The following is a 22,074-nucleotide window of genomic DNA, read 5'->3' on the forward strand; positions in this document are numbered from 1 at the left end:
TCAACGATTTCTGGTTGGGGGTTTTGATTTTTATTTTTAATATGGATGTATATATGTATAAGCTCAAACAATTACAGTAGATATGTTTGTTTATATATGCTTTTGAAGGTGGCAAGCGATCGATTATGCTCGGTTGAATCACAGTACGATTACATTCTTCAATTTCTCCAAACCAGAGACCGCAGCTTCTCGCTGGAGTCGAGTCAGATTGAATGCTTCCAAGGTCATCTGCTTCTTCCTCTTCTTCTAAATTTTTTCCCCAATTCAGTGTAATTTCTAAAAATAATTATAAAATCATCTATGGTAAAATTTTACATCGTTAATAACCAAATTCTTTTTAAAAAATTTCATGAATCTGTAATAATTTTCTTAAAAATCAATTAATCTAATAATTAAGTAGTATTATATTATTATGTGTTCAACGAAGTGACTTAAGATTATCATGTTAATTGTGTTGGGTAGGTTGGTAAGGGTTTGTCCAAAGACACCAAAGCACAGAAATTGGCCTTCTAACACTGGATTTATGTTACTAATTATATCAAATTTATATACACATCAGACGTGCATCAGTCTCTTCTCATGGTCTTACAAAAATCATATTTTAATTCGAAGTTTTTATGATAATAGATGAATTATAGATGTTCTGGAGTTGGGTCCTTTTGATGATGAGCAACCTATTTACATAAGATTGATCAATCATTAATTTAGGCGGCAAGTTATTGTACTTATTACACTAAAACAAAATTGGGTTTTTACACCTTCATATCAACAACATACAGTAAATACAAGCTGTGGTTTTTCATTTTTACGACTTGCTTTTTTTGCATTCCCAACCATGACGTGTCTATTGCGTAGGTCGTAAATGCTAATAACAATGATTTTTTTATGGCTTACAATGTTAGCAGTAAATAATAAAATTTTCTATGACGTACATATGACAAGCCGTAAATATATCAATTATACACGACACGCGTACGTCAGTCATTAAATATATTTTATTTTTCACGACGTACAATTTGTCGTAAATGGTATGACCCAAAAAAAAAATTAAGGCCAAGTTTGGCAAGTTGCCAAAAAGCTAAAAAGTCAAAAAGTTACTCAAAAAGTTAAAAAGTTATCACTATTCACCAAAAGTCAAAAATTACGGCTGTACAACTTCCGATCCTAATTTTTCCCTACACACTAATTTACACAATTTTTTAATACATATTTTTCCATAAAAAGTCAAAAAGTTAACCCAAACATTCATATTTTTTTTCTCAATTTTTTAGTCCAAAAAGACAAAAAATGCACTTATTTAGGACACCCCAAACAACCCCTAAGCACCAAAAAAAAATAGGATCCGGTGCCACCAAAAAAATTAAGCGAAAATTAAGCGCCAGAAATTTTTTTTTTTTATATCAAAATACAAACTGTTTGGCTCCTAAGTGGGTTCTAAAGGAACGTGAAAGATGTAAATCATATAATAGAAGAGAGGGAGAAGAAAGAAGGGTTCGAAAGGGAGACTGGTTTAGCGGCATCAGATTTCGATCTGGAACGGTGCGCTCCCTCCAACGGTGAGACTGGTTCGGTGACGGCAACAATCGACGGCTCGAAGTGGAAGGGTTTCGTTCTTGAGGTATGTTCGGATTCCCCCGCCCTTCTCTCTCTCTCTCTCTCTCTCACATTCACTCCATTTTATTCGGTTAGTTTCTCTGCTTACATAGCGAGAATAGTTACAAGATGAAGTGAAGAAATTGTAGAAGGAATCTGATATCAATCCATGAGACCAGAAAAACTCAGCCCTTGAGGAATTTTTTTTAATGATAAATTAGCAGAAAATCTATGATTGAAAATTCTATTTTTTTTTTAAACTGAAATTACCAGAAATTTTTGTTAGTTTCTTTAGGTTTTCTTTTGTTTACAGTATTGAGTTGGTTAATAGTCATATGGGAATCGATCAATTAATCGAAGAGGATCTTAATCAATGTGTTTTTCACACTGTGTTATTTGAATCAATGTGTTTTTCACAGTCTTACAAAATTGCCCTTATCCCTCACTGTCCTGCCATTGTTGCGCAACCATCGCCTGCTTCAATTGAGAAAAAAAGAAAAAAAAAAAAAAAGATGCTATTGTAGGAGTGGGAGCAGAAGCTTTGGTCATTACTTTCTTACTCTTTTTTTTTTTTTTTTTTTCAATCTCGACCTATGTTTTTAACCACCATTAGTGTTTTTAGTGCTGCTATGTAGTGTGTTGGCTTTTGGGTTCATAGGAACTCAATTGTTTTGTGAGGTTTTTTTTTTTTTTTTTTTTTTTTTTAATTTTTTTGGTTTTTAGGTTCCTTGAGTCATACAAGATATAGTGTGAATGTCAAACTTTTGAGTTATGAAAAACATCTGTTATACATGATGCATAACAGTGGCATTATTTACCTTTTTATTTCTTTTTTGTTTTTGCTTTGTGCATTGTCAATGGAAGCAATCCTGTCCTTTTGGTTGTGCAATGTAATTATATTATATGTTAGTACATGGCCCATTGTTTAAATTTTAGTATTATTATCAATTTTTTCCACTTTTAACTTTCTGATTATTATCTCATGTGCACCAACCGCAAAACACACAAATGATGGATGCTAGTTTTTTTTCTTTGGGGCCACTAGAATGATGTATAAAGTGGGAAATGGCGCCTGTCATTATATGGAAATCATTTGCTTGAAAGGAATAATTACTATTGTATCCTGCACAACCATCATCATGGATTGGTAACCAAAACTAAGTAGCTTAATCCCTTGTTCGAGTAACCTTTCCATTGTAGATTTACATGAACTCCCGCTTCCAACATTGTCCTAAGATGCTCTCCTCTCTAGCTTTTGTATTGCATATTGTGTGGGTTTTAGCTCCATACATTGAAGTCTGGTTATTCATGCACTTTTCCCTCAGTGAGCATGAATTTCAAATTTGAGGAAACCGTTCGTTGATCTCTGTATTGGTTTCTTTGAGAACACTAATTTATTTTGTTTGTTCCCAACAGCATGTCATTAATCATTGTGTACAACTATTTATCTTCTATTCATTCTGTTGGATCTCAATTTATTTTACATCCTAATGCTGCCTTCCTTCTCATAAGATTCATGAAAGCATGTAAAGAGCAACAGTCCAGTCTTCTTCAGCAATTTTAAATTGACGTTTCACCAAACAACCTAATCCTGTTGTTATATTTGATCGTTAGTTATTGTCAGCAAAGTGAATTTCTTGTATTTTCCTATGATGTTGTAGTTCATTAACATATTTTATACTGTTTGAAGTTGAAATTTTTTTTGTCCCTCTTGTATGCTTTTTGCCAGTTGCCCATAACCCAGTTAAGATTTAAACAATTCTGGTAAAAAAAAAGTAAGTGCTTCTGATTGTTGATTTTTTTAGTTATTTTCTCAGTTATATGGTGTACATGTATGCATTGAACTGTTGAAATTTCTTGTGTCAATAACAACATAGTTCATGTTTGCTTAGTTATCAACATATTGGTATTTTTGTGCAACACAAAATTTATTTGCTGCTGTTACAAAGCCATGAGCTACATCTATGAAAATATTCATGCTTCTGTTTTCATGTAATTGGATGTAGTTAGTTAATTATTGGAATTCAAATCAGGTTAGAAGAGAAACTCACCAATATAGTCTCAGAGAATAAGGTCCTTCGTCAGCAAGCTGTCTCCATGGCACCTAATAAGATCCTCTCAGGACGCTCCAAATCAATTCTTCAGGTTCTCCCAGAAATCAATCTTCTTCAAATCATGAACTAATGTTGTGGATGTTTTATGAAATTTTCATGTTTTCATCTATTGGCAGAGAGGTGGTAAGAGTGGTCATTTGTTTGTGGATACAAAGACAACTTAGGTAAATTTTCATGTTTTATGAAATTTTCATGTTTTCATCAAGCCTTTTGTTAAACATGCATTTTTGTTGATTATTGTTAAAAATGCCTTAGGATCTGCATAGCCCTTCATTAAACCAAAGGGATCTTTCAGAAGTAGAGGACAAACCACAAAAATCTCTTAATGAGAAACAGCAAGAGAATCAAGAGCTTCTTATCCGATGTATTGGACAACACCTAGGCTTCGCAGGGAACAGACCAATTGCTGTTTGTATCATCTACAAATGCCTTCTACAGTGGAGATCTTTTGAAGTTGAGCGGACTAGTGTGTTTGACCGAATCATTCGGACCATAGGCCATGCTATCGAGGTTTGAATAATCTAATCCTATATGATACTAGTGTGTCTTGTTTTCGCTTTTTGTCATAATTGGCTTCTCATAACTAAGTATTATTATCTGGATTAAAGACCCAGCATAACAATGACATCTTAGTCTATTGGTTGTCCAATTCCTCATCTCTTCTGCTGCTACTCCAGCGTACATTGAAAGCAAGTGGTGCCGCTAGAATGGGCGCCGTCGATTATCCTCGGCTACTCTGTTTGGAAGGATGACACAGGTGATTTAAAGTTCCCATTTGAATTTCCATGTTCTGTCATCAAACTAAGTTTTAGCCCTTTCGTTAGTTCAAGTGTTTGCTATTATTTTTATTTACAGAGTTTCCGAGGAACTCCGCAAGGAGTTAATCTTTCCTTTGTAAATGGTGGCCTGATTGGTGGAGCAGAAGCTTTACACCAAGTTGAAGCCAAATACCCAGCTTTGCTTTTCAAGCAGCAACTTACAGCATTTGTAGAAAAGATTTATGGAATGATTCGAGATAACCTTAAGAAAGAGATTTCTCCATTTCTTGGGTTGTGCATCCAGGTAATTGAATCTGTTGGGTAATATGAGTCATTCATCTGCCCAGGTAAGAAATACTTCTTTACATATTTTTGGTCAATTCTCAGATCATGTCATTGTAGTTAATATACATTAATGGATCAAATTGATGGTTCTCATCACACACATACTCATTTAGTGTATGCTAATGCTTGAAATGGTGTGTGGCCTTGCTACATTCGGGGAGGTTTCTTCTATAACAAATATATGATGCACATTAGCAATCATTGCATTATCAACATGAATGATCGAAATTGGATTTTTTTTTCTTTATTTATTTATTTTGACTATGATAGAATTTCCTTGTTTTTAAGAAAAGGATTAAGAAGGTTTTTTTTCTTTATATGATAGAATTTCCTTGTTTTTATTATCAATTGACTTGAAGCTTCTTTGTTGACTCATTTATTTGGTATATTTTAATTTTTATTAGCAATGTCAAACATTATTTAGTTTTGATATTTTAGTTAAAAACCTTCTTAATCCTTTTCTTTTTTCCTTATATTTTTTTCCCTTCAGCTCATTTGATACATGCTTATGGTTCCTTGAGTAACACAATTTTCTGCAGAATTCCAATCTTATAACATATTTCTAGATATTCTGTCACTAGTTCACCTTCATTCTTGAAAAATTCTCATCACACTTTTTCTGATCTACCTCGTAAGAAAACCAACAGAGCTAATTTTGAAAACAGAGAAACCTTTTAATGTTGAATACTTAATCACTACATCGTATGAAGCTTGATTGTGGGGAATAACTTGCCAAAATATATTTAGTTTAAGCTTTTCTTTACTATCTCAATCATCTAAAAATATTCTTTGCATACCTTCTGTTAAACATGCCGTTTTGCTTTTCACCCCTTGTTCACTTGGAATCTCACAACTACTTGGTAAAATTTAATTTAATTTTTGAATTTTTCTTCAGCAACCACTAAGGTTTTGGCTTCAGAACTCCCAAAGCACTGAAACAAAAAATGCACTGTCTTATATCCTTCTTCAGCAAAAGCTAGCACTAAGATTAGTATGTGCAATGTTTCTGATTTTATGATGGCCCTTTCTTGTCAACTGAGTGTTTTTCCATTGCAGTGTTTATTCGATGTATTACCAGAGGACTGCAGACTTGATTTCTCTTCATTCTGGTTTGTATTTCTTCTTTATTAAAAAGACTACTGAAATTCAATTAAATCATATGACCTTTTTGGTTGCTTTGAATATCTATAGAAAATAAAGGTAAAACCATGGGTTTATATACATAAATTTGTTCTGCTTCTTGACAGCTTTTAGGAAACAATTGGAGCATTGGTAGAAAATTCAAAAAATTATTCCTCTTCTAGAGTCTCCAAAATTGATTACATCCTATATATGGTTTTTAAGGAAGTAGTTGTTTGGAAGAAAAAGTTTGTCTACCAAGAGAAGAACCAAGAAATAGAAAAGGCTCTAGGGGAATTTAGGAAAGCCATAAAAGAATTGGCAAATAGTGATGGTTTTATTTCTTGTTCTACTTTTGTGATGCAGATAATCAAAATGAATAGAAAAGTGTGGTCTTCGGGATAAACAACTCTGTTAGATGGGCCAGGTTATTGTGACATTGCAATTCTTAAATTTGCCTTGATGTTGTTACTATTATTGACAAAGATAATTCTTGCACAAATTATGTATTTCTTAAATTTGCATCAAGTAATTGTTTTGGTTATGTACATTGTCTTAATTAGAGCACATTGGAGAAAATAATTCATGTAGCCCACTTGATTGAGACACAAGGATAGGCTTGGTTTGGTTTGGTATATGCATTATCTTATTTATACTTGAGTCTTTTATCAGTACAAAGCTTAACTTTGTGTTTTTTTGTTTGAACAGGCATTCATAGATTTAGTGCAGAAATACAACCATAAGGAGATGATTTACCACAAGTATTTTATACGAATTATATATATATATATATATTTGCTTCTCTCCCAGCATTGGTTTCGCCATGTTGAGTATTTAGCAATGTACTTGCATAGTAATTAGTATCATTTATTTATTTGGATATGATAATGGTTGGTTTGCCTTATCTCAATTTGATTCTAAAAGGTGGATTTCCGTTATTAAATTCAATAACAAATGCTAATGTTGTAATTCAAATAGTTTTCTCTGTTTACTTAATTTTCTGTAAATGTTCTTGTTGAAGTTTTTAGATAACTGGATTTAGTTGTGGATAATAAAAAAATACTGACTTCACCAAGGTTATAATGACATAACCGCAGTTCTTTTTTCTTTTATTTATTTATTTTTAATTTCAAATTAGTTGGATTATGAATCAATGGAGTCGAGTTAAGTTGAGTTCTTGTCTGCCAAAAACACTCTGTTTAGAGTGATTTGGTAAGAAATGAAGGAGGGGGGGGGGGGACTCTTTTTGTTATATTTGGTTTATAATTTTAGATTTGTTGATTCTATATATATTTGGTTTTATGGCTTTAAAATATATGGTCATACATTGAAGATTTTCATTTTGGATTTATTGATTCTATGTATATGTCATATTTATATATGGTAATATTGACATTTTGTACTAGTAACAATCAAAGTCATTATTCCTTTTCTATTGATACAGGAGATGAAGAGTCAGTGTGATGAGAAAATGCCTGATTTTATCTTTTATAAAATAAGAACAGTCTCTACAAAAATAGTAAGTTTATTCATATGCTTCTAGCGGTTTATGAATTAATTTGTGTTTTTATTTTTCAGGTCAGAAATTTTCTGGAGAGATGCAAAATATGGTCAAAGAATTCAAGAACTTTTTTTCAAGTTTTTTTCATTTTTTAATATATGTAATCACAGTTAAAAACTTTTTATTAATTCCTTTGTATATACTTTTGAACATTAACTTTTATTTATGAAATATAGGACATTATTCCATTCAATATATGGTTGTGATTCAAAATATAGTATATAGTGTGTATTACATTCTTTAAATGTGCGTACAAAAATAATATTGATTATTCTTCAAATATGTCGAATTTTTTTTTTATCACAGATTTTATTAGTTATTAATCACACTTAAAAGATGTGATCTAAATGTTATTAAATGTTTTTAATCACACTTAAAAGATGTGATCTAAATATTATTAATCACACTTAAAAGATGTGATCTAAATGTTTTTAATCACACTTAAAAAATGTGATATAATTGTTTTTAATCATACTTAAAAGATGTGATTTAAATGTTTTTAATCACATTTAAAAGATGTGATGAAATCATTTATTAATCACACTTAAAAAGTGTGATTAAAAATGGCCCCTTTTAATCACACTCCCAAAGACCACACTTTAATAAAACTTAAAAGGTGTGATTAAAAAACATACATCACACAAAAAAAGTGTGATCTTTATCTGTATTTGTAGTAGTGATGAAATAATGCGTGACCGTACTCCTAGACTATCGAATAATCATCAACATAAATATATGTCATGACTATTTAACACACATCATTATTCAAATTCAAATTCTTGGGGATTTATGCTCATCACAATCTGCAAATTGTCAAGGTGTCCAAGGCCACCTAGTAAACCATTGATTGACACTGAAGATTTCTTGACTAGACGTGTTCACGAAACAAAAACAATTATCATTATCCAAAAACAAAACGTGGCATGTTTATAAACAAATGGAATTAAGAAAGCATAAGTTGTTCTGCTAGTTTTTGGTGATTACTAATTCTAATCTACTTTTATGGATATCTATAAAATCATGCACCTTTCCATAGCATACCAAAGGCATTAAAGGTAAGGCATGAACCAATTATAAATGTTTTGCTGGTGATGGTCAAATATAGCTCCTTTGGTATTTTCCAAAGTATATGTTTAATTAATTTGTTTTCAGTTTTTACATAATGGTCAGAATGCTCTCCATGTGCTAATTTGATTTACTTCTGTTGCAGCTTACAAGCATCAATGGAAGGTTTTCTTGATGCTTTTATGGAGCAAGTAACCGCCTTTCTGAATGTAAGTACTTAATTGAGTTTTGCTTTCTATGGTATGATTGGTGTCTCATGATTTAATCTGTGCAGGATGTTAGAGAAGACCTTAGATGTTCTATGGCTAAGGATGCAGAGACTATCAAGAACGGGAGCTGAAGCATCAATAAAGATCCAAAATGTGTGGAACTATCAATAAATGAAGACAGAGACAAATTGCAAGCACAGCTACCTAAGGATATACCATTGGATTTTCAGAAAAAGGTTATTATAGCCAAACATGAGAAGCAAGAAGCCAACTCCGATATTTTCTTGGGAAAAAATGAAACTTACAAGCGTCTTATGGGTATGTAAACAGTGGGAATTAACTGCTTATGCAAAAAGGGTTAACTGAATTCTTTCTTCAAGAAGCATAGTGTATGGTAGTTGAACCATGTTTTGAACATATATGTCTTCTATCAATGGTCTAATGGCAATTCATAGAAAGTTCTTAGCCCTAGTTGAACATTTAAAATTGATTACCTCCATTTTCCTGATTTTAGATATTGAAATGCGGTTAACTGCCTTTTTGTATTACATGGTCTATCTTTTCCTATGGAGTAGGGATAAGGTTGTAGCCATAAATATTATTTTCATGTCCATGTGAGGTTGAATCATAAGCCTCAAAAGGAAGCAATTCTTGTAATTTCTTCACAGCGTGGTTTTGACTTTACCGGGATAAGTTATTAGACAAGCATATAGACCATTTTGATTTTAATTGATGTATTTAAAGTCTGAATTGTTTCTATTCTTAGGTATGCAATGCATTGTTTTTTATTTTTAATTTTGTTTTCAAGCTTAGTTTATTTATTATTTTAATAAACATTAATTATTAGTTCTTAATAATTGTTTGCCAGGTTTTTTTTTTTGTTCAACCATATAAAATTAACACAATCTAAAAATTAAAAAAAAAAAGGCTATGGTGGCATTTAAAAAACGTCACTTTATCCCATCCCAACGGTTAGATTTTTAAAATGTATAAATGTCTATGACGGCGTTTTCAAAAGCGTCGCTAAATGTCAGAGTGACGTCACAGTACAGTTAGGGTAGGACATTTGGCGGCGTTTTTAAAAACGCCGCCTATACTAATATAACGACGTTTTTTAAACGCCATAAAGTTATAGCGACGGCCGCGTCGTCGACGTTTGGTACTAAACGCCACAAAATAATTAGCGATGTTTTTAATACTTTTAGCGGCGTTTTTTAAACGCTGCTAAAAGTGGATTTTCCAGCAGTGTGTACAACCTAGATGTGTTCACGAAACAAAAACAATTATCATTATCCAAAAACAAAACGTGGCATGTTTGAACAGTTTCTTTGAAACTCTTATTACATGTCACTGTAAAGAAAGTGACATAAATGTATAAAATCACCTATCCGAGATGTTTCTGGGAACCTCGGAATGTCAAGGCACGTGTGTTAAAGACATCTAGACTTGTTCTGTCCATGAACTAGGGATAAGAGTTCAGTGTCTCCTTATCCTCTTTGTATGCAATATAGATCCCTCGCTTGGTGTGTGAGTGAATTTTTGACTATATTGCCAACTCAGTAGAAAGCACTGGCAGAATAGATGGCGCCTGAATGACCTGCAACAAGAAGAAGAGATTCCAGTGGTGGTTCGTCCACCCGGGGGCACTCCGATGATTAAGTCAATAATCAAATATCTCTCAAAGATAATCAATAGTGCTTAACTCACTATTCTGAATATAAATTGCGTACCTTAGACCCATTGGGGGTGCCTCTCTTTTATAGCCAACTCAATCCTAGTCCCAATAGAAGCCTAGCTTCAATGGACTTCTGCTTAGCACTTATCCTGGACTCTCCAATAGATAAAGAAAAACTCCCTAAGAGCTTTATCCTTATCCAGGCTGAAATCCTTCCTCATTCTGGGACTCTTGTCCCTTATTCGCTTCCCGGAATCTGAAATCTTTGGAGATAACCTCGGCCTAGCCGAGATCACCTCAGCATTACTGCGATAACCCTGTCCCTTATTATGCTAATTGGTCCTTAACATGATTATGATTATGTGTTTGATATGATTTTGTGCGCCATTATGTAAAAATATGTGGTTTTGAATTTCTATCTGTTCACCGTAGGAATATCTGTTTGATTATCTGCTTTGGAAATTAAATTGAAGGCCTTATCAGCCACAGAACCCGAAATTAGTTACGCCATTATGATTAGCATAATTTTTAGAGCCCACGGTGAAATTTAATTGAAAATTGATTTAGATCAAAATAATTAGATTCAGAACGATTAATTAAGTGCCCAATCATTTTAATATTGATATCTTTGATTAGTGGGACTTACCCTAAGGGCACTATACACTCAAAATCTCTCTTTTATTTCATTTGGCTGGTTTTGACTCCAAGAGAAAGAGGGAGAGCCGACCTAGAGAGAGAGAGAAGAGGCATCTTGGTGTATTTTTGCTTGTGAATTGTGAATTGGGAAGGCTAGGTGCAAGAGTTGGCCATAAATTGTGAAGATTGAAAGCCTCTAGGTAAGTGAATTTATGAATTATAGGTTATCATCTTGTGAATTCAATTTTGAATAATGGTCAAGAACATGGATTAAATTGATTATGAGAAAATTAAGTTGATTTTGTTGTATTTGAAGTCATTGGAGGCATGCATGTAGGAAATTGCTATAAATTTCCATGTTTGAGCATAAATTGTGTAATTCATGATGAATCTTGTTTGAAATCCATGCATTTGGCCATCTTTTCATCATATGAGATGAGAATGAGGGTTATATGTCACATGCATGCACAATCCATGGGAGTAGAAGCTTTGAATGCATGAAGTTGTTATGTTGGTAATGAATTTGGTGGAAAATGAGCCATGCATGGGTTTGATTTATGAAATTGAGCTTCAAAATGTTGTAATTTGATGTTTGTACCATGTTAGTACATGTTATGTGGAATTTGAGTCCAAATCATGCATTTAGAGCCTTTGAATGTTAAGTTGAAGCTCAAGAACATGTTCTGGATTTTCTAGAAAATTTGATGTCCACTCGAGCGGGGGAACCACTGCTCGAGCGTGAAATTCGTGCTCCCAGCATATTTTGCAGACATGACTCCCGCTCGAGCGAAGAAGTTCACGCTCGAGCGGGGAGCCATGTAGAGAGGCCTTCCGCTCGAGCGCCAGATTTCACGCTTGAGCGTAATTTTGTCATATCCAATACTTTTGCAGGCCTCAAGGGTCTGCTCGAGCGGGGAAGTCCACGCTCGAGGGGGGACCTTGTTTTCTGAAATTTTGTTTATGCGTTCTGTGTTTAGTTTTCCGTTCCCTTTCACTTCTAAGCACTCTTAGGCATACATTGAGCATTGTAATTGAATTAAAGAGATAAGAATGAAGCCTAAAGAGGAATATGTGAATTAAAGAACGGATTGAATTATTTGTGACCCATATGTGTTATGTGATATATACGGTCAAGCTCCAGGGCAAATCCACAAGCCGATCACTGTGAGTAATATCTAGAATATGTTGTTGTCCAATTGCTTACTTCTATGTAAGTTTTGTAAAGTTCATTAATTTGAATGGTGGACAAAGTTTGAAAGGCCTAAAGGCCAGTTTGATATGAAAGTTTGAAAGGCCTAAAGGCCAGTTTGATACGAAAGTCTGAAAGGCCTAAAGGCCAGTTTGATATGAAAGTTTGAAAGGGCCAAAGGCCAGTTTGACATGAATGAATTGGGCCCAAGGCCGTCTGATGTATAATGTTCCAATGTATTTTCTTTATTTGATATTATTCACTGGGATTTCGCTCACGCTCATTCATGTGTTTGTAGGTGAGCCAAGTGAGGTCCAGACCCAGCCCCAGTGAAGTTTGTATGGAACAACCGGCTTTTGGAGAGTCAGCCCATATGTCTTACGCACGAGACTCGCCTTCGCTTTTTTGTCATTTTATTCTGTGTTGTCATGTTGGCGACGTCGTTGTATATGTCTGTATATAGTTCTCATGGGTTGACTTAGTTTTGGATGATCCTGTCTGTATAGAACTTTATGGTACTGTATATTTTGTTGTGAGTTATTAATATAGATATGTATAGTTTGTTTTGGTGTGCCATGTAAGCACAACTCTATGGACAAAGTTTTAAAATTGCTTCTGTTTGGCCCCTATTAACTCTGTTAAAATACGTCTGGTTTAGTTTGAGGCCGGAGGTAATCCCATTGGTTACTGGCCGGTTATGTCCTTAACCCATGGGGACGGGTTCGGGTCATGACAGAGTGGTATCAAAGCACGAGCTAATAACTCACACACTTGTCCAATAAGAGCAGTAAGCGTCTAGAAAAGATCTAGGATGCATTCATGTGATAAGTATGAATTTGAAAGCATCAAGAATATGCTTAAGTGTTTTGATTTGAACAATTATGTGCTTAACCGTATTAATATGAACAACTATGTGTTATAAATTTGTTATTTACTTGCATTAGAAATTATTTGAATATGTATGCTTTTCGTTATATGCATACTTGTGAACCTTTGTATAAAGTATAATGCAAGTTTAATCAGATGGTGAGAACAAGAGGTGATGAGATAGAGGAATCTTCTACTGCCAGATTGGATAGAATGGAAAGACTGATTCAGGAAATGACAGAGACATTGAGGCAACAACAGGAATGGCAACAACAGTGGTAGCAGCCACATCCTCCACCTCCACCTCCGCCTCCGGCACCTCCTGTGCCAGATAATCAGAATGATGACTGAATCATAGCTCTCACCAAAGAGTTCAAGAAAATAAAACCACCACAATTCCATGGTAGATTAGATCCTTTGAAAGATGAAGCTTGGGTCCTCGGCATCGAAAAACTGTTTAAAGTATTCCCGTGTTCGGAGACACAGAAAGTGCTTCTAGCCACCTTTATGCAAGAAGACGAAGCAAGAAGATGGTGGATATTAATGCGTGAGAGTTACAAAGATACTGATTGGGCAAAATTTCTAGAAATTTTCTACAACAAGTACTTCCCACAGTGTGTCCGGGATAGGAAAGTGGCAGAATTCATGGAACTGAGGCAAGACAATATGACTGTAGCCGAGTATGAGGCCAAATTCACTGAATTGGCTAGGTTTGCACCACACGTGATTGATACAGACTATAAGAAGGCGAGACATTTTGAAGGTGGGCTTCGAAGTGACATATTAGAAAGGGTGAATGTCTTGAAGCTAGAAACCTACATCGGGGTGCTAGACAGGGCCATAATATTAGAGGCTAACATAGCCAGACAAGCTGAGCCAACCACAGAATGGAAAGGCAACAAAAGGCGAGGCTTCTTTTCGAAGAAGAAATTTTTAAAAAAGCAGAATACGGGCTTGTAGACACCCCATTTTTAACCGTCCTTAAGACTCAGACGTCACCAACTGAGCGCTCGGTGATGTTGCATATTGTGCTCGTTCTGAGGTTGCGGAGTCTCGGCTGCGAGCCTTGCCCCCGGACTTCGGGGCTCTTTTGTGCTTTGCCTCGGTTTGCGAACCAAGTCCTGTTTTCTCTATTTTCTCTTCCTGAAGGGAGGGAGAGGTCTCGTAGACCATCTCTTAGTGGCTGTAGGCTACGTTTTGTGGTCGTAGGCCATTTTTTCCGTTTGGAGCCCAGTTTTCGATTTTCGATTTTCGGAGCCGTCGGCCGTGTGCCTTGGTTCGGAACCGCTTAACTACCTCCGTATGCTCCGGTTTTTGGCACACACCTTGTTTCCTCCCTTTAGAGGGACACTGTGGCCCGGGAGACCACCTTCATGGTCATACGCCACTTTCAGTGCCTAACAGTCTGTTTTTGGGGCCCCAGACTACGCGTTTTGGCCCCCGAACCTTCGTTTTGCATCCATCTTGGTCCATTTTTGGCAGGGACCCTATTTTCATTGCTAGGAAGGTGGTAGTATGGTGGGAGACCACATTTTCCCCTTGGAAACCAGCTTTCTCTTTTTCTCTCTCCTCCAGCCGATTTTTCTGACAGAAAGCTGGTTTTTCTCACTTTTGAACCACAATTTCTGGTTTTTCATACCACCATTGTGTTGTGCTCATCTAGGAGGCCACCAATATGGGTAGGCCGACCAGTAATTCTTCTTGACCCTTTTGAACCTTGCTAAAAAGCTGGTTTTTCTCTCTCCTGGGTCACATTTTCTGGTCTCCCACTATACAACTGTATTCTACTCACCTGGAAGGCCACCAATCTGGTATGGCTGACCACCTTTTCAACTTGACCTTTTTGACCCCTGGTCGGCCGACCAGGGGGAATGGCCGGCCGACCACCTTAACTGGTCGGCCTGCTTCCTGCTTTTTGGTCTCTTTGAGTGTAAGCCAGCTGTGCCAGCTGGAAGCCTCAGAAGTGATCCTCCATACACGTGTATGGAGGATCTTTGAACTTAGTTTGAAGCTTCTTAGAGAAGCTTTGGCCTCTCTTCTCTATAAAGGGAGGCCTCCTCTTCCATTGCTAGGGTTGAACCCTTTGGTTAGAGCATACACACACTTCCCTCCATATCTCTCTCTTCCAAGCTCCAAAACCCCTTTGTTCTTGCACCATTTACACTACACCTCCTAGCCTAGCGCCTCCACCATCCATTCAACCACCTTGGGACTGATTTTCAGAGGTTGAGAGCTCACTTTCTTGGTTCAGAAGTTGCTGCATTGCTGTGCTACAAGGGTAAGTCTCCATTTCTCCCATTTTGACATTATTTTGCTCCATTCTTTAGCCCTACTTGAAAGCATTTTTGGACTTCAACATAAACTGAAAAAAGTCTTGTTTTGATCTTCTAAACATGTTTGTTTCAGAAATTTTTTCTATTTGGGGTCATCTTCCCCCTTGTATGCTCCATTTCCTCATGTTTAGGGCTATGCATTAGAGCATTTGCATTGGCCTTGGTTTGGCCTTTTGGCCACTGAAAATCCACTGGATTTTCAGTGGCCAATATGTGTTTTTGAGCTTCAAAATCAGAGAGGGGTGACCCTCTCACCCCTTGTTCTCTTTACTAGCTTTATTGGCCTTCCAAAGGAGCTCCATTTTACATGCTTTGAAGTCTTATTTCAGGCCATTATTTGTGAGTTTTAAGGTCTTCCTTGACTCTTTCCAAAGCCCCTTTGGCCATAGTTTGTGTCTATGATGCATGTGTAGAACAACCCCATTCAAGGCCTTTCAAAGGGGCCTTTATTTTCATGTTTCCTAGACCCATTTAAGGCTCTTTTTAGTGGGTTTTACGACCCTCAGAACCTCTTTCTAGAGGTAGTTTTACCATTTGGTGTGTCCATCATGTATGTGTAGAACAACCCCTTGTATGGCTTTCCAAAGGAGCCCATCATTCTTGCATGCATGGACTGAGTTTCAGTGAGTATTTGGGCATATTTTAGCATGGAATACTTCTGTTTTTGGCTGGTTTAGTGAGATCTCATATGCTTCATATAGGTGTAGTACAACTCATGGTTCACTAGCTTATGTTGCACATTGTTTGGCCCTTCATGTTAGCACTTTTTGACCATGCCTTAAACTGATTTTGTGCTTATTTTGGACTGCCCTAGCTCTGTTTTCAAGTTTCATGGTTGAATGATGTTTTTGTTGCATGCTTGTAGTTCAATACCCATGCTTAACTTTGAGTTTTGAGGTCCATGCCATGCATATACTGAGGTGTGTTCATGTTTTGGGTCCATTTTTCATCATATTTCAGAGCCTATATGAATGCTATATTGCCATGTTTTGCACTCCTTAAATGCGTTTGAAAGTCGGGCTTGTATGCCTCATTTGCCGACCATTGAATGAGTTTCATTTCATTGCATTTCGAGCCATCATTTTAGGCTATTTTCCCACTGTTTCAGACCTGCCTAGGGTCTTTTTGGATTGGTTTTGCCACTGGTGCATTGCTTTGGGTACCTCTAGTGTAACGCACTTCACTAGTTTCGGTACCCGGGCCCCTGGCTTGCATTGGGTGCCATATTTCCATGATTCGGGACCATTGCGCATCATATTTCAGTGCTGGAAATTGCATGTTTGTATGCCATCTTTCATCCTTTGCCATGCTTTGGTAGAGTGACATTTGATGCCTTAGGTTCGGTCCTTAATATTTGTACATGTGTGCACGCATTTCGGTTGTCTCATTTTCATCTAATGGCCACTGATGTGAGTGTGGCTGAGGTCCACTCATGTTGGTGTAAGTCCATCGTGCATTGTGTATGCCATTTCGGTCCATAGCATTGTGTATGCTGAGTTGCATATTAGAGCATTGTGTATGCCATGTTACATCGAGCATTGTGTATGCCATTTCATAGCATTGCGTATGCTAGGTTGTATGTTAGTCGCATTGTGTATGCCATCTCATTTGCATTGTGTTTGGGATAGGAGTTAGCCCAAGCACGGGAAACGAGGGATGTTTTGTACTTCGAGTGACGGAACGTGTCTCAATTCCCGGTCGCTGACACTCCAGATTACCCATGATGGAGTTTGGGTCTTGTTGTGTTTATATGTGCATTCATTTCACATCGAGTCGTGCAATTCGACTCCTCAGCCATCATGCATCGAGATGCGTGATTGGTGGCACGAGGATCGATGACTACACCCCCTGAAGAGTAATCATGCATACATATGTGAAAATACTTTGCTGTGCCCCTTTCTTGCTCTTTGTTGCAGCAAATCAGAAATCAACAGCTTTCTAAAGCCTTGCACAGCATTCCGGCATTAATTGCAAATAGAGGCGAATCGGGGCATCGTAATGGATTTTCGCGCAAGGCAACTCGAGCATGCATCTTTCATCATTCGGAACAGAGCTGAGGCGGTCCATAGATTTGCATGCTAATTTACTTGTTTTCCTAGTTAAATTGTTAATTAATTAGGGTTTTGTACTTATTCGGACTGTAATTATTATTCGGACTGTATTATTTATTCGGACCCTCCAAGCAAGGGCACAATTGTAATAAGTGTGCGTGCGTGTGATGTATGTCTTCCAACCCCACGTCTTTCTCTCTTTTATTTACCAGCTTATGATGGTTAGATTAGGGCATGTTTCAATTAGCATACTTATGCTTGCATGTTTGCATCATTCATCTGTCTTGCATGCACCGGGCTCGGCGCATCATACTAACTACATTTGTATTTCAATTCCAAATTGAATGCGTGTTAATTGTAGCATCATCACATGCCATCTTTAGAATAGCCGAGCCTATTGTAATTGCATTTTGCATGTGTTGCATTAGGCATTCCAGCATGATTTCTAATCAGCTTCTGTTTTGGCTTAGAGTACTCGGTAAGTGTTTATGCTTTAGCATCCTTGCATGTGTGTGAGTGACTGCCATGATAGCATGCTTACCATGAGGCTACGTGCTTATGTGGTATACCTGCCTGAATGCCTGTGGGTGAAGGTTGGGTTATTTGGATTGGAACAATTCATCAATTGTGAGTTTTAAGCCACTTGAGAGTGGAAATTCATCTTGTTTTCTAAGCCTACCCGAGGGTGGCAAAATCTGCATTTTAAGCCTACTTGCGAGTAGCAAACCATTTTCAAAACAAACATGAGATGTGTTGTTCCAATTCAGGCGATCCGGTCTATATTTGTATGCTGTGCGCATCACATAGTAAATCTAGGCTAATAACCGGAATAAGAGCACATAACGTTTTCAAAACTAGATATCATGGTTAGTAGAGGCCGATCTTTGATCGGGCGAGCGGGGGTGCTCATGAAGTGACCTTCCCCAATCGTACCCAAGTTCCCGACCCGAGGCAACTTTGGTGATGACGGACACGTGGCCTTAGGCAACGAGTCAGGGTTTCCTAAATTTTCCAAAATAAAATATTTAGGTGGCGACTTTGTATCTGACAAAGCAGTCCATGTTTGGCACTTCTTTCAAAAAAGAATCTGTTTTCAAAAATGATTTGCCGGATTTGGACTCTTTGATGATTCATCGGTCTTGCATTGCACTCTGCGAGATTAGATACAGGACCGTGACATGAGAGTCCTGAACTGTAGTGAACCCAATGAACAAAACGGGGGAGGGGGGGGATTTCCCTCCCGGGACGTCTACAGGGCTCCTCTAATACTTTGAATTCTTCCCAAGACACATCTCCCATGTGCAATATTTGTAGCAAAAGGCACCGTGGAGTTTGTTACCGTGTGTTAGGAGCCTGTTTCAAGTGTGGTAAACAAGGGCACATGGCCCGAGATTGTAATCAGAATAGTGGGAGAATAGCTGCAAGTTCCACTGCATCGATCCCAAAGCCAGGAAATACTTTGAGACCTGCTACCATCGGAGATACTGTGAGACAAGGAAGAGTTTTCGCGCTGGTTCCAGGCGATACACGGATTGCCAACGCAGTTGTCTCAGGTACTATTTCTATATACAATCAGGATGCGTTTGTGTTAATTGACTCCGGATCCACACATTTTTTTATGACATGTGCATTTGCATCTAGACTGAATAGACCTCTAGAATTACTGCCATATCTGCTATGTGTGTCTGATCCGTCTGGAGAATCTGTATTGTGTGAATCTATATACCGATTTTGTGATATGCGTGTTGAGGATGCTATCCTTTATGTAGATTTGCTGCCCTTGAACTTTAGGCATTTTGATGTAATTTTGGGCATGGATTGATTGACCAAATATTGTGCCACTATCGATTGTGTTACAAAACAGGTTATGTTTAAACCACAAGAACAAGAAGAAATTGTGTTTGTGGGTAATGGGGTAGTGCCTCCACCTTATTTGATATCTACAATGAAAGCATGTAAATTGATCAGGAAAGGGTGTCAGGGTTATTTGTGCTATGTGTTGTCTGAACAATCTGTAAATGTTGAATTGAATGATATCCCTATTGTTAGAGAATTTTCAGATGTGTTTCCAAATGAACTACCAGGGGAATTGGTGGACAGGGAGATAGAATTCACTATTGAAACTGTATCAGGCACCCAGCCTATTTCTAAAGCTCCCTAATGAATGGCTACTACTGAAATGAAAGAGTTGAAAGAATAGTTGCAAGACCTGCTTGACAAGGGGTTTATCCGACCTAGCACTTCGCCATGGGGTGCACCAGTGCTGTTTGTGAAAAAGAAGGATGGAACTTTGCGGTTGTGCATTGATTATCAGGAATTGGACAAGGTAACAATAAAGAACAAATATCCCTTACCCCGTATTGATGACTTATTTGACCAGTTGCAAGGATCACAAGTGTTTTTCAAGATTGATTTGAGATCCGGATATCGCCAATTGAAAGTTAAGGCAGAAGATGTTGAGAAAACCGCATTCAGAACGAGGTATGGACATTTTGAGTTTCTTGTTATGCCATTTGGAGTGACTAATGCTCCGGTAGCATTTATGGACTTAATGAACCGTATTTTTAAGACCTACCTTGATGAATTTATCGTAGTCTTTATTGATGACGTTTTGATATATTCTAGGGATAGACTTGAACATGAACATCATTTGAGAACTGTCCTACAAATACTTCGGGAAAGGAAATTATTTGCTAAACTAAAGAAATGCGAATTTTGGTTGGATGAAGTTGTTTTCTTAGGGTATGTGATCAACAGGGAAGGAATTTCAGTGGACCCACAGAAAATAGAGGCAATTGTGAATTGGCTTACACCGACCAATGTGACAGAAGTCCGTAGTTTTATGGGTTTAGCTGGGTACTACAGGAGGTTTGTGAAAGATTTTTTGAAAATAGCTGTGCCTTTTACCCAACTGACACATAAGGGGCAACCTTTTGAGTGGAACAATGAAAGAGAATCAGCCTTTCATGAATTGAAAACAAGATTGACCACTGCACCGATTTTGACACTACCATCAGGTTACAGAAAATTTTGTGATTTTCAGTGATGCATCTTATAAAGGTTTGGGTTGTGTGTTAATGCAGAACAGAAAGGTTATTGCTTATGCCTCCCGACAGTTAAGACTGCACGAGAAAAACTATCCAACACATGGCCTAGAATTGGCCGCAGTTGTTTTTGCTTTGAAAATCTGGCGGCATTATCTGTATGGAGCAAAGTGCAAAGTCTACACGGATCACAAAAGTCTGAAATACTTCTTCACGCAGAAGGAGTTGAATATGCGACAGAAGAGATGACTGGAACTGATAAAAGATTATGATCTAGAGATTCAGTATCACCCCGGGAAAGCTAATACAGTTGCTGACGCCTTGAGCAGAAAATCAACGGGGAGTATGGCTTGTTTGCTTACTGAACAGAGAGAGATCTTGCAAGATTTTGAGAAGCCTGAAATTGAAGTGGTAATGTGTGAACAGGGCGGATTAATAGCCGCTATTACAGCCGAGCCGACAGTCATTGATGAAATCAAACAGAAACAAAAAGATGATGAATTCCTCAAGAAAGTAATTGATGAATTTGAGACAAGTCCGAAAGCAGAGTTTAGCGTTGAGAGTGAAGTGTTGAGATTTCGGAACAGAATATGTGTCCCAGATATTCCGGAACTAAAGAAGAGGGTTTTAGATGAAGCCCACAGATCTGTGTTTGCTATGCATCCGGGCAATAATAAAATGTATCGGGATTTGAAACGAACCTATTGGTGGCCTAAAATGAAGAAATAGATTGCAGAATATGTGTCCAAGCGTCTTCAATGTTAGTAAGTTAAGGCTGAACATCAGAAACTAGGCGGACTACTTCAATCTCTCCCTATTCCTGAATAGAAGTGGGAACATGTGACTATGGATTTCGTTGTTGGCCTACCTCGGACTTCTCGAGGTATGGATTCTATTTGGGTTGTAGTTGATAGACTGACTAAATCTGCAGATTTTCTGCCTGTCAAGACTACATTTAATGCTTATAGATTGGCTACTATTTATGTTGATGAGATTGTCCGTTTACACGGAGTTCCGGTATCCATTGTGTCGGATAGAGATCCGAAATTTGTATCTAGATTGTGGAAAAGTTTGCAGGAAGCTATGGGGACAGAACTAAAGTTCAGTACTGCATTCCACCCACAGACAGATAGGCAATCAGAACGAACAATACAGACTCTGGAAGATATGCTTCGAATGTGTGCTTTAGATTTTCAGGGGAGTTAGGAAAACTATTTGCCACTTGTAGAATTTGCATACAATAACAGCTTCCACTCCAGCATCGGTATGGCACCGTACGAGGCTTTGTATGGTAGGCGGTGTAGATCACCAATTTGTTGGACAGAAGTCGAGGATAGAGCTTTACTTGGGCCTGAAATTGTGCAAAACACTTCTGAAAAGATCAAAACCATTCAGCAAAGGCTCAAAACAGCTCAGGACCAACAAAAGAATTATGCAGATGTTCAAAGAAGACCTCTTGAGTATGAGGTCGGTGACCATGTGTTTATTCGTGTATCCCCAATGAAAGGCCAAGTC

At 37.3% G+C, this 22,074-nt stretch overlaps 1 protein-coding gene across 5 annotated transcripts; it reads left to right on the top strand.

Annotated features, from left to right (window-relative positions):
• The first annotated feature begins 1,421 nt into the window (after positions 1-1,421).
• Positions 1,422-7,683, top strand: LOC114312924 (myosin-11-like). 5 transcript variants are annotated; one of them, XR_014339932.1, is made up of 9 exons: positions 1,422-1,618; positions 3,627-3,738; positions 3,824-3,871; positions 3,963-4,217; positions 4,316-4,464; positions 4,563-4,769; positions 5,867-5,919; positions 6,296-6,356; positions 6,638-7,683. XR_014339932.1 is itself a non-coding variant. In XM_082887034.1 (8 exons), coding segments are annotated over exons 5-8 (270 nt in total). In that variant the 5' UTR covers positions 1,422-1,618; positions 3,627-3,738; positions 3,824-3,871; positions 3,963-4,217; positions 4,316-4,455; the 3' UTR covers positions 6,297-7,683. The 5 variants fall into 5 exon arrangements, 3 of the variants coding, with proteins under 3 accessions (XP_082743160.1, XP_082743158.1, XP_082743159.1); XR_014339931.1 differs by having other exon boundaries at positions 5,867-6,356; XM_082887034.1 differs by having other exon boundaries at positions 6,296-7,683.
• The last annotated feature ends 14,391 nt before the right edge of the window (positions 7,684-22,074 follow it).

Source organism: Camellia sinensis, chromosome 9 (assembly GCF_055761805.1).
Source record: "Camellia sinensis isolate YWXY chromosome 9, ASM5576180v1, whole genome shotgun sequence".
Taxonomy (NCBI): Eukaryota; Viridiplantae; Streptophyta; class Magnoliopsida; order Ericales; family Theaceae; genus Camellia; species Camellia sinensis.